General features: G+C 38.2%; 1 protein-coding gene across 1 annotated transcript; it reads right to left on the reverse strand.

Annotated features, from left to right (window-relative positions):
* Nucleotides 1-399: 399 nt before the first annotated feature.
* On the reverse strand, nucleotides 400-13,611 carry LOC139743826 (uncharacterized). The gene is made up of 3 exons (XM_071654282.1): nucleotides 13,265-13,611; nucleotides 5,929-6,123; nucleotides 400-2,545 (listed from the first exon to the last, which is right to left on the reverse strand). Exons 1-3 carry the CDS (start codon nucleotides 13,359-13,361, stop codon nucleotides 2,472-2,474), a joined length of 366 nt encoding a protein of 121 aa, XP_071510383.1. The 5' UTR covers nucleotides 13,362-13,611; the 3' UTR covers nucleotides 400-2,471.
* Between the last annotated feature and the right edge of the window lie 2,222 nt (nucleotides 13,612-15,833).

Raw genomic sequence — 15,833 nt, forward strand, 5'->3', positions numbered from 1 at the left:
TTTGTAAAGAAGTATAAGCCATATATACGCTTTTCCAGAGGCCGCCATCAAACTCAAGCTTCAGCTTAAGATGACGGTCTCCTGCATTTTGTACGTATTAATACGATTGAATAATCAATGATTTTTCAATTGTTTTTGTATGGTTATAATTCACATATACAGTATTTCATTAATTATATTTTATATATGATTATATCTATTTCCATTTTCTGTTGGATATCATGTGAATAGCATTGTGAAATTGTTTGTTATGTTGTATATACTTTGTGAAAAATGCAGAAATAAATCAAATCAAATCAAATCAAATCAAATCAAGTTTCCACTCGAACCGCAGTCCACCGCACGTTAGACACAGAAAGAACAATCATGACAGGCATAACCATGTATCAATTGCACATTTTCATTTACTTCTACGAAATCCATAACTTTAAAATGATATCAAAGTCACCAGACACTGGGATAGAATATGCATTTTCGTTTCTGGTATGTTTTTGTCTACATAGTCTCACATATTACAATTGCAAACCGTATTAAGTAATGTACAAATCTCCATTTTAACATATCATTACCCCCTAAGAATTGATAAACGAAGTGGAAGAGTTCGAGTATAATGTGTGTGGGGGCGGGGGGGGGGGGGGGCTCTTAAGAATGATGAGCGTTCTTTGCCATTAGGCCCTGTGTTAACAGGTCGTGCTGAAAAATTAAGGCAAATGGGTACAAGATGTTCTTAATCACGTGCAAGCAAGGGAAAGACGCTAAAACTGAAATAGTATATTCACCACTTGGCCAAAATGAACCGCAGTGCCCTTTTAAATGTGGCATTTTAAATGTCACCCCATTCCACAAGCCCATCACAACATCCAGTCATATCCTAATGGAAAGTATCTCCCGGTGTATTATTCAATTTGTCGAGAGGGTATTAGAGTGCCCGCGTAAATAAAGGAAATGGCAAATGACCAGATTTCTTGGAACGAAGCCGCAGCATTGACATCCCTCTACTTATTCAAACATAAGTTGCGTTTTCGGTCACCATGGAATCGAAAGTGAAAGGACTACGATTAGTAGCATACAACCATAAAGCACGGCTTAATGATTGATACACCGCGCCATTATGCTTCCATTAAAGGCATTTTGTAAAAGCATGAGAAATTCATAGCAAACTGGGTCATGCTTGACATGAACTTTCCTCTTTTACCATAGCCCAGTGGGAAAGGATCATGATCAGCCCTGTTGTCGATGGGAAAATTAAGACATGCAGCTTTTAAGGAACACTGTCATTGGAATTGGGCCTCAGCGTGTTCAATCACAAATTTTATTTTCCATCCCCGGCGTTCGATTACCAAGCTGGTCACTAGATTGACTTGTTGCCTTCCTGCAACTACGAGGTGAATGAACGATGGATTATCGTTCCGATTCGCACCGAGAAAAGCTGCCTTGTTTGGTATTCATGAATTCCAAAATCAAACGTTTTGCTGTTGGAAGGCACCCTGACGAGGAGTCCGCAGAGGTTTGTTACACACGCCAGACCCGGGAGCTCAATGGGCTTTTAACGCTGGGTAGAGTGTCCTCGGCGCGAGCCCTCGAGTCCCTGTCGAGTGGACCGGTTTACAAGTGTCTGGGTGGATTGCCGCTGAAGCAATCTCGTCGTGACACAATGAGCTATCAACGATTTCCACTGGCTAGATGAGACGTATTTATTTTGGAATCGTACCTGGATAAACGTGGCCAGTAAAGTGTGTGATGCATTCTCGTTATGTGATACTGTAAATGCTACATCAGACATGCGAACAGTACAAGAGCCTGTTACCGGGCAACGTACACGAAAACAAAAATCCTTGTAAGAAGCAGGACACATTTAGGTATAAAACTATGACTTTTACGCACACTTGATATCACTAGAACTCCGGTCATACATACAGACATTGGAGAGAGAAGGCTTGTACGATGAACAAGTTCAAAATTAGGTCAAATGTTAAATTGTGCTTTGACATAACAACCACTTCAAAAACTGATATTTCTGGGGGTTTTTTTCTCTCTCTCTACAAAATGTCGATAAATTGAAGTATTGCTTCAAGTTTGCGAAAACATCGAACCATTCTCCTTCACATTTACATAGAAATGTTATTGTCATTCTAAAAAGAAAAAAAGGAGAGTATACGTAAATCAGACGAAAATTTGATCAATTTTTGTTTGTCTGCTTCACGTGTGGGAGTGCAAGTAGAAATTCAAAAACAAAAAACAAAAACACATGCAGAAAAACATCATAACCTCCAAAAATGAACATTTTACGTTGGCCCGGAATGCATCTTAAGTAATCATCTTCTATGTGGTGTTTTATAAATTGAAGACTTTCGGGACTGGGACCTTGTGCCCAATATGCGATTAAACAAAAACATCTAGGAGATTGACTACGTTATTAAACGTCATTTGATAACGCCCCAGCTTCCAGTGCTTGTAGTTCCCGCCTCCTTTCAATTGCCAGACTTCAAGTTGGATTTGGATCCCATCTGGTGCAGCACTCCTGTCCTCCAGAATAGATGAGGCGCTAACAAACAGAAGCAAAACAAGAGAACAAAAAGAATAAAACAAACATGAGACCAGATATAACGAGTTCGGGAGGAAGATTCATCGGGCATGCGTCATGAGGCCGACACCCACGAGTCATACAGCCCACGAGTCATACAGCCCATGAGTTATACAGCCCTTGAGTTCGGCATTGAAAGCAAACAAGGCCCACGAGACCGATACATTAAGCCCCGTGTTGTATTGTCGAGTTCGTGGGTTGTTTTTACCCAGTGTCGAACTCATGGGTCTTATTTGCCTAGTTTCGAACTCATGGGCTGTATGACTCGTGGGCTGGATGACTCCTACACCTTTTTTCTACGTCGAACTCGTGGGACGTATGCCTCGTGGGTGTAGGTCTGGTGGGATGACCCCAATTCATGAGTCTAGGAATTTTTAAGGGTTTTTGCTTTAAATTCTTCACTCTGAGATAACTATTGGTGAACGCTATCATTATAGCATCGTGCTACGGCAGCTATGTTGCGCTCTGGGTTTAAGTGAAGATAATCAAATCAACCTCATCTAGAAAGAAGATGGTAGAGGAGAATAAGAGACAAAAAGTAATAAAATGAATAAAAGCTCATGTTTTGCGATGACCTCCTGAAGCTATACAAGCTGCAGCTGAAGACCTCTACACACGCCATGTCCGCTCATGGCTTCTTGATCTCTCATTTTCTGACGGTACAAATCTTCTTCAGATTTTGGCAAACAAGAATTGACGCAAAATCTCGGATGACGTTAATGAACTTGACCATATTCTACTGGTGACGCGGTAAATCAACCAGTGCTCACTGAGGAATTTCTTAGGAAAAGTTTTCATCTAAGATTTTGAGGTTTAATAAATATCAATCATTATACCGGAACACGTCAGCAGAAAGTTAGATACAGTGTATTCGCAATCTGTATATTAGCTTTGGCATATCATGTGCTTTCTGTGTGCTTTTTCAAAAATTGAAGTGAATGCGCTTAGGTCACTGGTCTGCGCCGGAGTTTTGACACAATTAACTTAAAACTGAAGTACAATGTACAAATCAAGTTGTTAATTTTTTTTAAATGGTATCTGATGTCTTTGCATCAGTCTGAATATGAGCTAAGGGGATCTTGAATCACCCTCATCTTGAAAGAAGTAGGTAGAACAGAATAAGAGACAAAATGGAATTCAAAAGTGAAAATGGCCGATGTTTTTCAAGCGTAGTCATAACAATTATGAAGGCCATGTAATAACCTCTTGAATCTATACAAGCTGCAGCCGACGACCACTACACACGCCATCTCATGGCTTCTTCATCTCTCATTTTCTGAAGTACAAATCTTTGTGTTAGATGTCTTCTTCCCATTTGTGAAAACAAGAGTTTACGCAAAATCTCGGATGACGTTAATGTACTTGACCATATTCGACTGATGACGGGATAAATCAGATGGCATTCACTGATGACTTTCTTAGGAAAAGTTTTCATGTTAGATTTTGAGATTTAACAAACATCAGTCATTAAATAGGAATACGTTAACAGAAAGTAAGATATTCGCAATATGAATCAACTTTGACATGTTCTGTCTTTTCTGAGTGCTTCTTCAAAATGAAATAAATGCGCTTATGTCACTGATCTGCGATGTATAATTTCTCCATTTACTTTCTTCACTATCTTTCACTATAGCGGACCCTAATTTGACGCAACTAAGTTAACACTGAAATACACCCAAAAATTCAAGTTGTCGATGGCTTTGAAAAAAAAAGACTCTGTCTACATTAATCCACATGTCCGTCAAGGTTCAGTGTGCCATGGGTCGAGCAAGCTGCTTTTAAACTTATCTTCTAACACATGTAAACTACATTATCGTAATGCTGCTGTCATGAGTAATCAACGAATACAGCTGAACTGTGCTTTCGACTCGAAAACATCAAGGTATCATGGAGATGTAACCAATCATATCATATTCATGATATGTCACAGTGTCAATCTTGTTTCGTTTCTGAGTTGAATTTAGACGATTTCTTTCCTATATATCCGAGGCTCTTTTTTTTTAGCGGAAGGGAAAATCCCTAATAAAAAGTGAACGCTACCACAGAGCAGAAAGCCATATCGTATGTAAAGTCACTCTCATACTACCGGCTGGCTTGAAGGACAGAAATGTATGAGAGTAGATAAAGCAATTATTGGTTTCTAAACAGTAAATCTTTCTTCGAATAAGTAGTAGGTTGATAAATTAGATATTTTCTCTAACTAACATAAGTAAGAATAAATTTGAATATGATATGTGATTTTTCTTTTGTGTATGACATGTTACCGTGATTCTCCCTCTCTCTCTCTCTCTCTCTCTCTCTCTCTCTCTTTCTCTGGTAAATCGTCCACCAAGGCACAGCTCCATTTAATCTTTTAAAAAATAAAAACAACAGGAAGCATTCAGACTTCATTTGCTCACTAACTCTACGTACACGCACATAGTACATTATGCACACTCATGCACTACATAATTACATCAATACACATACCACACACGGTTAGAATCACATTATGCTTATGGCTTTTGCAGACGTATCCATCATGTCGGATTCTTCGAAACGATATAAGAGCTTACTAATAATCCACCATATTCAAACTAATGATTCTTGCGATCATTTATGTTTATTCCAATCGACTGATGACAAATTGCCGTATACATCGACGTAATAAAAATGCAGGGCAATTTGTCAATCAGTCGGAATAATCCCCATTACTTGCATCATTTTGTGGGAGAATATTAGGACCTCATTTTCGGGAAAAGAGGATTGAAACCTGAACGGGAACACGTTCTGTCCTGTGACAGGGAACATGTGAATATGTAATATTCATAAAGATGCCATGCATCTGACATATACCTCAATATAGGTCCGCCTACATGTTGGTAGTGACAGTGCATTTCAAGCATCAATGTGGTCATTAAAACTTGATATGATTTCAGAAACAACTGCTGCAGGTTTTTTGTTTCCTTTCTCTTCTTGGCATAATTCTTTACCAAAGAACGATTTATTGCTTCTATCTTTCAAACTTATTGCAGTGTTTTTGCTATAATGGTCTGTTTATAAAACTTATCATTGATTGCTGGTTAACACTGAAAGTTAATCCATTCCCTACGGGAACCTGGCGGCCTGTGTATTAAATCTATGGGGATTTCAGAATTCGGCATGGAACGGGTTAACACTAAAATAAAGGCGTCAATCTTTCCGGTAATCGGCACACCATACCACGTGACACGTCATGCGCACTCAAGCTTTTTTCACAACCGCAGTCTCAATCATATAGGACGATAGTATAATATTGGGTCCGCGCCACTTAACCATTCTCTCCATCGATAATATTAGGCCTGATATAGGACTTCACTTTTTACCTCTCCTCATTTCTGTATTTTCGCCTCGCCTCACGACCGGCGGCTGTCGGATGGGGACCTGGCTGGGTGGACACATGTCGAGCTCGTCGCACAAATCATTCATCAGTTTTATCAAAATTTCGTATTTCAGCAATTTGAGTACGTTTCTGTATTCGGCCGGCTGTTCTTCTTCTTCCATTGCCCATGTCGAACCAGCTGGAATGGGGGAAAACGGGGAAAAAGAGAAGGGGTTTGAATTATAGACATATTCATTATACTTTTGTGATGGTAGTAAACTCGTTTTTAACATAGAAGAGTTAGGTAGTATTTTGGCTAATGAAATGGTATTCTTTCTCATCATAAAATCCATTCAAATGATAAATAAAAACAATTATCACTTGAGAAAAGTGTTATCTGACCATATGGATTTTAGTGTGAAAAAAAAGATCAATTCAATTATTCAATAATGAATTCTCTGATGTAATATTCATTAAATTTCTTTACAGCATACGGCGTTCTCCTTTTGAGGTAACGGGAAAACGGACATTAAAGTTTCTTTCTCTGACGCTATGATGTGTTTTGACGTTGTACATTGCCAGAAATTGGCTGACACTGAGAATGCATCGAAATAAAAGTAAGCTGCTTGCTTTGTAATAATATCTTTCCTGAAATACATGATATTTTGTTTTGCCTTGTTGAGTATGTATGTGTTTGTAAATGATTTCGCGGTTTACTGCATGTGCACCGGCCCCATCCCTAAGGCTAGTTGTTGTTATCATTATTATTGTTGTCGTTGTTAATGTTGTCGTCAGTAAGAGCTAATTTTCTGTGGGTGAAACCACATAGCAAATGACATTTCTATTTTTCTGGATCTTTAGGAGAAGTGGGATGATGGGGATAAAATTCCGCAGACTACTCCAGACAATTACGCGAAGCGGGTTTCGTCTCTTCCTTCATTTCCACAGGTCGCTGAATGTGAAATGATGTAATGGACAATTATCATACTGTCATATAAAGATACTGGAAACCTTCGTAAGTGAACCCTCTCAGGGAGTTCGACGTCAATTTGTCCCATAAGCCCCCCCCCCCCCTTCCCGAATAAAAATAGCGTTAAATGCACATATAAGCCTAATAATGATTACATTACATTCACGCCCGGAGGGAGCACTCGATTCTGTTTGACCACTTGTCAAGTCAAACTCCCTTGGTTGTATTTGATAGACTTCTAGTGCTTACACGATACAATCCGGATGCGTCAGTCTGTTACAATAAGATTATGTAGCACATGAGAACTTCGATATCTGTAAAGTGTTTGCTTGAAGAGGGGGAAGTCGTTGTGGAAATATATAGGAAATGCAGACGGGAATATGTCATGAAGACAATTAAGTGAGAGCCCGGTGCCTTTGACTGAACTCCAAGTAGCTAAGCTGCATTAGCATTTTATTCATCTGTCTTTGAGCCACATCCTTGCTTTGTGGAGGGTAAAGAATGCAGCAAAAGTTGTATGCAGACCCTTCACGATGATCGATAAACAGCAACTTTTCCCGTGTATAAAGCGGGCGGTTTAGTGTATAATTTGAATATACAGGCAGCATGATACCTACCGTTCTTTTACATTCACATCTTTTCGAGATGATTCTTATCTCGAGAAGATATGAATTTAAAAGAACGGCAGGTATATTATATTTCAAAAGGGGCTTCACATCAGACACATTACTTTCAATACACTTTTGCATGAAAATGTTCAAAGAATCTCTTCTCCTCTTCCGTCAAGTGCTCACCATTTTTCACTCGTTTTTTCCATCGATCATCAGAGATTTAATTGATAATGAAATAAATGGCGCCTGCGTTTGATTTAAACAAGGAGAGAATGCCCCCACTAGCCTCCCCTTCTGGAGCGGTATCACTTATATGCTCTTGTTTTGTGTTGCCTTGCCTTACAGTTTGTTGAAATAAGTACGCCAAAGCAGTGTATTATTCATGGAGAAATGACTCAGGGCTGGCAGAACGGGGGAGGAGGGCACTTTTTTGGCACCATACAAAGGAATACATCAGGTGTCACTTGCCCCCCCCCCCCCCCCACACTTTTTTTTTTACCCCGAAGTGCGTCAAGTGGCACTAGAAAGAGAAATAGATAGAAACCTTGAAATGTGAGCGCAGTAAGGCTTTGTTTTCGCGCTGAAGACCATTTTCTTTGTTTTGTCTTTTTTTTTTGTCAGCTGAAGAAACCCGGAAGTGGCACCCTACACAAGTTGCGCTGAAGACCAATGTTGTTATCTTGCATAAAATCAGGAAATGTTATCAAATGGCCTTATGAAAAACTGATGTCACAATGTTTCCTTATTCAGTATCTTTCACCTCCTCGAAAACAAAATTTTAGTGAGGTTCATTTCGACTACATCAGTTTCCATGACAATGTATAATTACTATAAGTTCCACAATTATTTCATAGTCAATTCATTCCACAATGTTTTGTTTACCTAAGTTTTTGTTACCAAAGAAAGGGAAATGTATATGTTTTGTCGAAAAAGAAAATAAACTTTGAATTGAATTGAAATAATACCTCTGTGGAGTCCGAAATACTTTCATTTTCATGTGTGTTTGCTTCTTTACAACATGCCTTAATTCATATTGTCATTGTTTTCATGTCTTTCTTTTCTCCGAACTGAAAGCGCACTCACGCGTTTATTTTCCGCACATCCTTGGATCTGCGGGGGCTCATTCAGTGGCATTAGGTACAATGGGAAGCTAGCTGATGATATTGCGTCATACGTTGTTATATCTCTTCTATTTCTGGAGTAAGATTCTTTTTTTTTCTTTGACTTGGAATTAACATTGATAAAACTAGCTAAACCGTCTTGCAAACGCATGATACGTTTCTCCATTTATTTTGATGAAATAATCTTCGTATATTCTGTATTCTCCATATCATCTTTTATTGAGGAGCCGGTCCGACCAGACCTTCTCCATGACGAAAGCTGATTCGATAATTAAAGTTATATCCCAAAATGTCAGAGTACTCGCTGAAGCAAACATGACAAAACAGAAACTGCAGTATCATGCTGTGTTTTTACATTTTGTAACATACGTAGAGGAATTTAAGAAATTAAGGCTAGAGCTGCGTTGCTTATAAGAGAACTGAATAATCGTAAATTTAGAATACGAGCATACCACCACAGGAGATAAATGTCAGCAATACAATCCCTTTTTCGTTCCGCCATACTTTAATCTTTAGATGGAATTTTGCCTAAGTTTCGTATTACTTTGCTAATTACATGTCGAAAACAATTCGGAAACTAACGTCTCCTCACGCCACGTGTCATTATGCTCAACTGTGTAAAGGGGCTAGCAAGAATTGTGGAGATAAATGACATGCCTCATGAAATATGCATAATGCAGAAGGTAGTAAAGGGAAACAGATATAGGAGTGTATGACATTAAAATGAAATCCATATGCCCTACAGTGGCCCTCAGGTCAATAACCCACTTTATTCGTTCATAAACTTATGAACGAATAACCCACTTTATTCGTTCATAAACTTATGAACGAATAAAGACGTGGGATGTTCACCGCTTTCACACAGCAAGAATTGATGTCTACATAGGCGGTCAGTGTGCTACATTATTTTATCATCAAGACACACACACACATATTCATATATTTATATAATAACTTGCGAGAAAAAAAAACCAATTCTAAAGCGACTAGAAAGCTCAGCGAAATATCAATGGAGGAAAAAAAAGGAAAGAAAGACGTCGTAGACGTACGGGAGAGTTTCTTTGTAATTTAAGATAAACGGCAAATTCTACTAAAAAATGAAATCTACTATCACGAATTCAAAAGAAACAAACGGTCAAACGGGACTTAATAACCAAGTCCCCTTCTTCAACACATTTTTGCAGATCAGCTTTATTTCTTATGAATCGTTTCTCCTTAAAGAAATTGGTCTTCACACCAACTCACTTTTCTTTCATGTTAGGGATTTTGTTCTTTACAGAAATGCAAAATGATAGACAGTTTTTCTTTTGCTATTGTTAGTGTGTTCGGGTGAACGTAGAAGCTTTCATTGAACTATTTGTTAATGCGTCGTGTCTATATTGTCCACCCCACCGTGAATAAGAAAAGATCCGCATTGGGTATTAATATCAATCACGACAGGCTTAAATGCTGAAATGAATAATATCAATTCTCGTTAGGACAAAAAGCTCATTCTTAATTGTTGAGTAATCCCGTTTGTATTTGGCTATAACTTAACCATTTTTCCGTTCAGGACAAGGCCTTCATTTAGTAACAAATCTGTAGGGATGTACATCTCTTGTAGAAGAAAGAATATCAAACCACTTGATTTTGACGCTTATTAGAATTGTGAATTCTTGCATGTTAGATAATGCAAACACCGCGCGAACGATCGACTACTGTTAAAAGAAAATATTCAAAATTCTTGCAGATAGAAAATGAAAATATGACAAGAATGAGCTGCTAAATTATCAGTACATGCCCTTTTTTAACTGTTAAAAAGGTCATGTTTACCTTTGGGAGCAGTGATTTAGAAATGTTCAAGATATCACATTTGATGCATGTGTGTAGATCTGTTGTGTCACAAAACATCCTACCATATACAATTTTTGCAATAAAGCCTAAAATATCAAGAGATATCAGGATTTTTCTCAATAAACCATAACTACTGTGGACGGTTTAGTCTGAAAACATTCTCATGATAGCATTGTTCACATTTTGTGTATTTGATAATACTTAACATCGATTATACGGATTCAAATTTTTACAGTGGTGGTTACTATCCCTAACCCAAATATTAGAACTTCAGTTTTTCTTTCATCTGCAAATGGTAAATTATGCCTTTAACTGTTTAATCATTTCTTCGTTTTCTCTGTTCTTGTCCGAAACAGATTACATCGATTCTGTGTATAATAGATGATGCTTAGTGGATGATAAAAAGAGTTTTCCTTTTTTTTTCTTGACAATTAAAAAGCTGTATTTCTCTGTACATAGCAGATACAGCCATATAGGCCGAAGTTACCCCTGTTTCGCTCTTACCAGGACCTACCTTACCTGCTGTTTTTTTATTGTCAGCTGATTGTTGTTATAATACGTGGATGTATTTGAATATTTACCATGGTAACCTGATAAAAGATTATTTTCTCAGGCAAGGCGTAATGAACCCTCGGTGAATATGAATTCGGAAAAGGGGACAAACACAGACATTCTGTTTACAGAAAATAGCTCAGAACAAGTTTTCGGGCATCATAAAAATATTGCAATAATCATAATAATTATCATTATGTAAATGATTATTATTATTATCATTCCCACTATAATTTCCGTTGTTTCCAGTATCACTGGTATAAGGTTCATCGGCATCATTGTTGTCGTTTCTAGTAGTTTGAGATTTTAAATTATCTATCGCTATGTCATTCACTGGAATTAAGAAAAAAAAGACGTTTGATGGAGGTAAGATAGAGATTGGCGCCCAACGGGAGTGCATTTTGGTATTGAAGGTGAGTTTCAAATCAATAAGCATTTATGTGATAAGTACTGAACCGGTAACCATATCTAAATGAAATTGGTGCACAGTTAAACTGATCTCATGAAAACATCTTCTTTCCAGACTCTTTTCACCTTGTTCACTTCTATTAGCATCTTTCCGATGGTTCACTGTCTTACGCTTGGTTAATGATTTCACATATTACGGGTGACATAAAAGGGGAAAAAAAACTGTTATGAATTATCGTACGTGTTACTGCACAATTTTAACCGTCGCCAGTTGGTCTAGTAATTAATTGTAAATAAGTAGGCTAAAGCGATTGAATTTCTGAAAAAAAGCGATTGAAAAAACGGGGGCCCGATTGCTTAAATTTATTTCAAACCATATGATTAAGAGAGATAATTTACAAACTTTTCTTACATACTTGATAAAACTGATATTTACAGGAATTTCATTTGCTCCTTATTGTGTAATCTTGATTATATCAATGAGGTGATTTTAATGAAGACACAAACAAGTAAATATTGAAATAATGCAGCAGAATGGATTCTGAGAACACACCCAATAGTTGCCACGAGGTTTATGTTACCATTTTTGTTCATGTCCGTTTAAAAGATAATTATGACTCATTCTGTCAGTAATGGAAGAGTACTTGCGGTGCATTGGGTGAATACCTAAGTGTTGTTAGCAAGTAAAGAAACATTATTTTCTTCTCTTGGTTGCGTACACTCAAATTGCACTTTTATTTTCAGCTTTTATTCAAGGGACATAAAGAGTCCCTCTATTTCTATCACACCAATGAAGAAAATTTACAATGTACATTTATTATAAATAATATCAGTAAAGTATAATCTTTTGCGCAAATCAACGTAGTGTAATGGGCCGTTGAAGCAAGCTCTTTTTAGCGTCACCTAATTCATTCTATTGATGGATTGATTTTATCTTATTCCTGCATTTCTTGTTATGGATAGATCTAAAACAGTCAGTGGAACATTCAAATCACTGACACTTAAAATAGGTAAGTTATTAATCCAATTATATGGCATTTTTCCATGATGATAAAAAAAGAAGGCGAGCAGTTGTTATTTCATGCATATGCAAACTAAACAAATGGCGTGTACCTGCCGTTCAAATGATAAACCAATCAACTCTAAGTATAATAGAAGTGCTGGAGACTTCGGCAGGCAAAACTAAATGAGAAATACTTAAGTAATGAGGGAAACGAGATTTTATATCCAATATTTTTTTTTTCGAAGGAGGAGGGGGGGGAGGGGAGGATTGTGATTGAAATGCCTTTCGCAAGTACACGTTTAGTTGATGGTATTTTACTTATTCTTTTTTCTCTCTTGTGAAACATCATTTTAACCAATCAGTGAGCTGCCTTATCAAGTGCTCATGGACAGTACCCTGCTGTCACCGATAACTTCACGATAATAGGGTTTCGAAGAATGTTTACGGGAAAAAAGGGTGAGGTATCCCATCTACAACACAAACTGTTGGAGGCACTACCAGCACGAGGAGCGGGCAGTTACCATACCACTTATAGTGACACACAGGAACAAGATAGGTGGAATTGCAAATATATTGCCCAACAAATAAGAAAAACGTAGCAAAAAATAAGACCGCACAAGTGAGGATACCATGTCGACGATTATTGTCAAGTTTAGAAGAAAGGTGCAACGTAATTACAAACAAAGTTCTAAGGAAACCAATTTACTTTTTTTCAATTTTTGCCAATCTCGTATCATTTCTTGCCCAAAATTCGAAGTTAGGTTGGCTCACAATATTGATAAAATGTTATAATGATCAACACAACCACAAACACAAGAGAAGTAATCAAAAGAGCAACGCACCTTGTGATCCATCTGTAATACTGAGAGCAGTAGCAGTCTGGACACCTATGAGAAGAACAACGACCAAAAGGAGAAGATTGCTTAGTGTCAGATTCATTTTTCCTGGCTTTTCCCGGTCGTCAACGATTGCTTGAATGACCCAACTGGCTTGCTATAGACACCGTAGACCACCGTTGACGGAATTCGGCCGCGAGCGTCTTGAAGTGGACGTTCTGTCGAAGTTAGCAGCTATCAAACTTTGGATCTCTGCACGTTAGTTCCCTGCTCTCCTTCTCTCTCTCTTTCCTAATCCAGAAGTGACCGATACCACAAAGTCTTCTGGAGTTTTTATGTTGCGCGCAGGTCACTTTCCTCTAACAGTCAGCAGTGACACAGCGAGTGGTCGTTTCTTATATTACAATGATGTTCAAAAAATGGGAGGAGAGAGAAAAAAAAATCCCTTAAATCACAGTTAAGGGAATCTCTAGTCCACTCCTCTTCAGCTGACTTAATGCGCACAGGGACGGCGGATTCGTCTTTTGGCGGGAAGAAGCACTCTTCAGTAAAACTCGCGCGCAAACACGTCTGCTCACGGAGCGGTCTTCGACACGACTGATTGACTTTGTGAGTAGTGGTCGAGCCATGCAGCGCCTACGGGGAGAAGAGTGGGAAAACTCGGAAACACATTGGTCCCACGGCCTCTTTTGATTGGCTGCATCTTTCGGCTGAGTGGACGACTAGTGGGCGGTAGCCGCTGACCTGCGATATCATGTACTTCATCACGATATAAACATGTCCCTACGTCATTTCCGTCAAATTATACGTAATCCTGGAGCCATCGTGGACCACACTGACCAGAGTTCGGCGGAAACTCGAACACTTCGTCCAATTCAAAGAAGTACATAAGATATACATGCATGTTTAATTAACGACATTTATTGTGGTGTTTACAGTATAGGAACGAGTAGACAATAATAACAATAGTAACAATAACAATGATAATAATAATAATCATCATCATAATAATGATAATAACGATAACAATTCCAACAAATAATAACACTATATGTTCTTATGGGAATTAAAATCAATCGTCCAAACTTTCCCTCTGACAATATTGACTGAATAGTCTGGCAGATGAATTTGAAGACTGTGCACCCGTTCTGCCGTGTATGTGCAGTTTGTTGTGTAAATCCAAAAAGGTTACAGCTCGTTATTCCGAAGGTTCGTCATTCCGAAGGCTCTTCAATCCGAAGATTCGTTATTCCGAAGGTTCGTTTTTCCGAATTTCATTTTCAGATTAACAAATCTTCGGAATAACGAACCTTCGGAATAACGCCACCAATGTTCAGATTAACGAACCCTTTTTCACTTTCGGATTAACGAACCTCTAGGTATAGGGAATTTGTGTGTTTCGGATTAACGAACCTTCGGAATAACGAACCTTCGGAATATCGAACCTTCGGAATAACGAACAGCACCCATCCAAAAGCACAATCATCATGAAACACTCCGAAGTCTTTCAAACAGCGCACTCTATAGGCAGTTGACAGTAGCCCTATTACTATTCAAGGTAACCAAACCCTACAAGTCACTCGAGTTGAAACTAATTGCTTTCTTGAGCAGAAAACTTTATCACGATCAAAAGTCTTAGCCTTTCGAAAATTTATAGGTTATCACCTCTACGCCGCAATACAAAATAAGAAATCGTATTCAATTGGAAAAGGAGTGATTTTATTGCATGCAGCTATCAAAGGCAACAATGATTCTACATAGACCAATACCCCCCTGGGCAATTACCCCGGACCTTTCTCTTGCCCCAAACCCTAATCCCAATCCTGAATCTAATCCTCACCCTAACCCTAATCTTTACTATAATCTTTCAGCTGGGGGTAATTGCCCTGATACGGCAATAATACGGTGCGTTCTAAAAACACTTTCCCTATGACAGCATCTGGATGCATGAATAACTTCTAACCTGAAAGCTTTCAAGTATTATACTCTACTTTGACTTTTGAAGTATTGCATTTTTCTTCGAACGTCGCATTCGCATGGAATAAACCTCCCCACGCGCTACCAGAACCATGGCCCGCACCAAGTACATGACGTATGCCAAGTAGACCACATGCGAGTCGGCTGGTCGAGGCAATCCAAGACTCATTCACGTACCATGATGGTTCCGAAAGCTGCTAGCAATAAACGCTTAAGACCGCCACTCATTCAAGAACAAAAAAGATCATACGAATCGGCTATGTAATCAAACATTAGCTATGAGGTCAAGCTAGATTAGGATGAGGGTTTAAAAATAAGCAAGAGATATGCCTGATCGTCTCTTTGTATTAAGTAAACAGGAAAAAAAAATGACAAAAATGAGAGTGGAGCCTATTGGTGCGCGGCAATGTTTTAATTTCAATTCAATTTCAGTTCAAATGAATCTATTCGAAATTTTCTGCATTTACTTATCATTACAAATGATAAATACAATGGACAGTCATTTCTTCTTCTTCTTCTTCTTTTCTTTTAGCACAATAACGCATACAGTGTGTACATCCGAACATAACTGAAATTTACGTGTATAATGGGCTGCTAA

The sequence above is a fragment of the Diadema antillarum genome, unplaced genomic scaffold, assembly GCF_040938485.1.
Source record: "Diadema antillarum isolate AM-2024a unplaced genomic scaffold, OU_Dant_1.0 seq00001110_RagTag, whole genome shotgun sequence".
NCBI lineage: Eukaryota > Metazoa > Echinodermata > Echinoidea > Diadematoida > Diadematidae > Diadema > Diadema antillarum.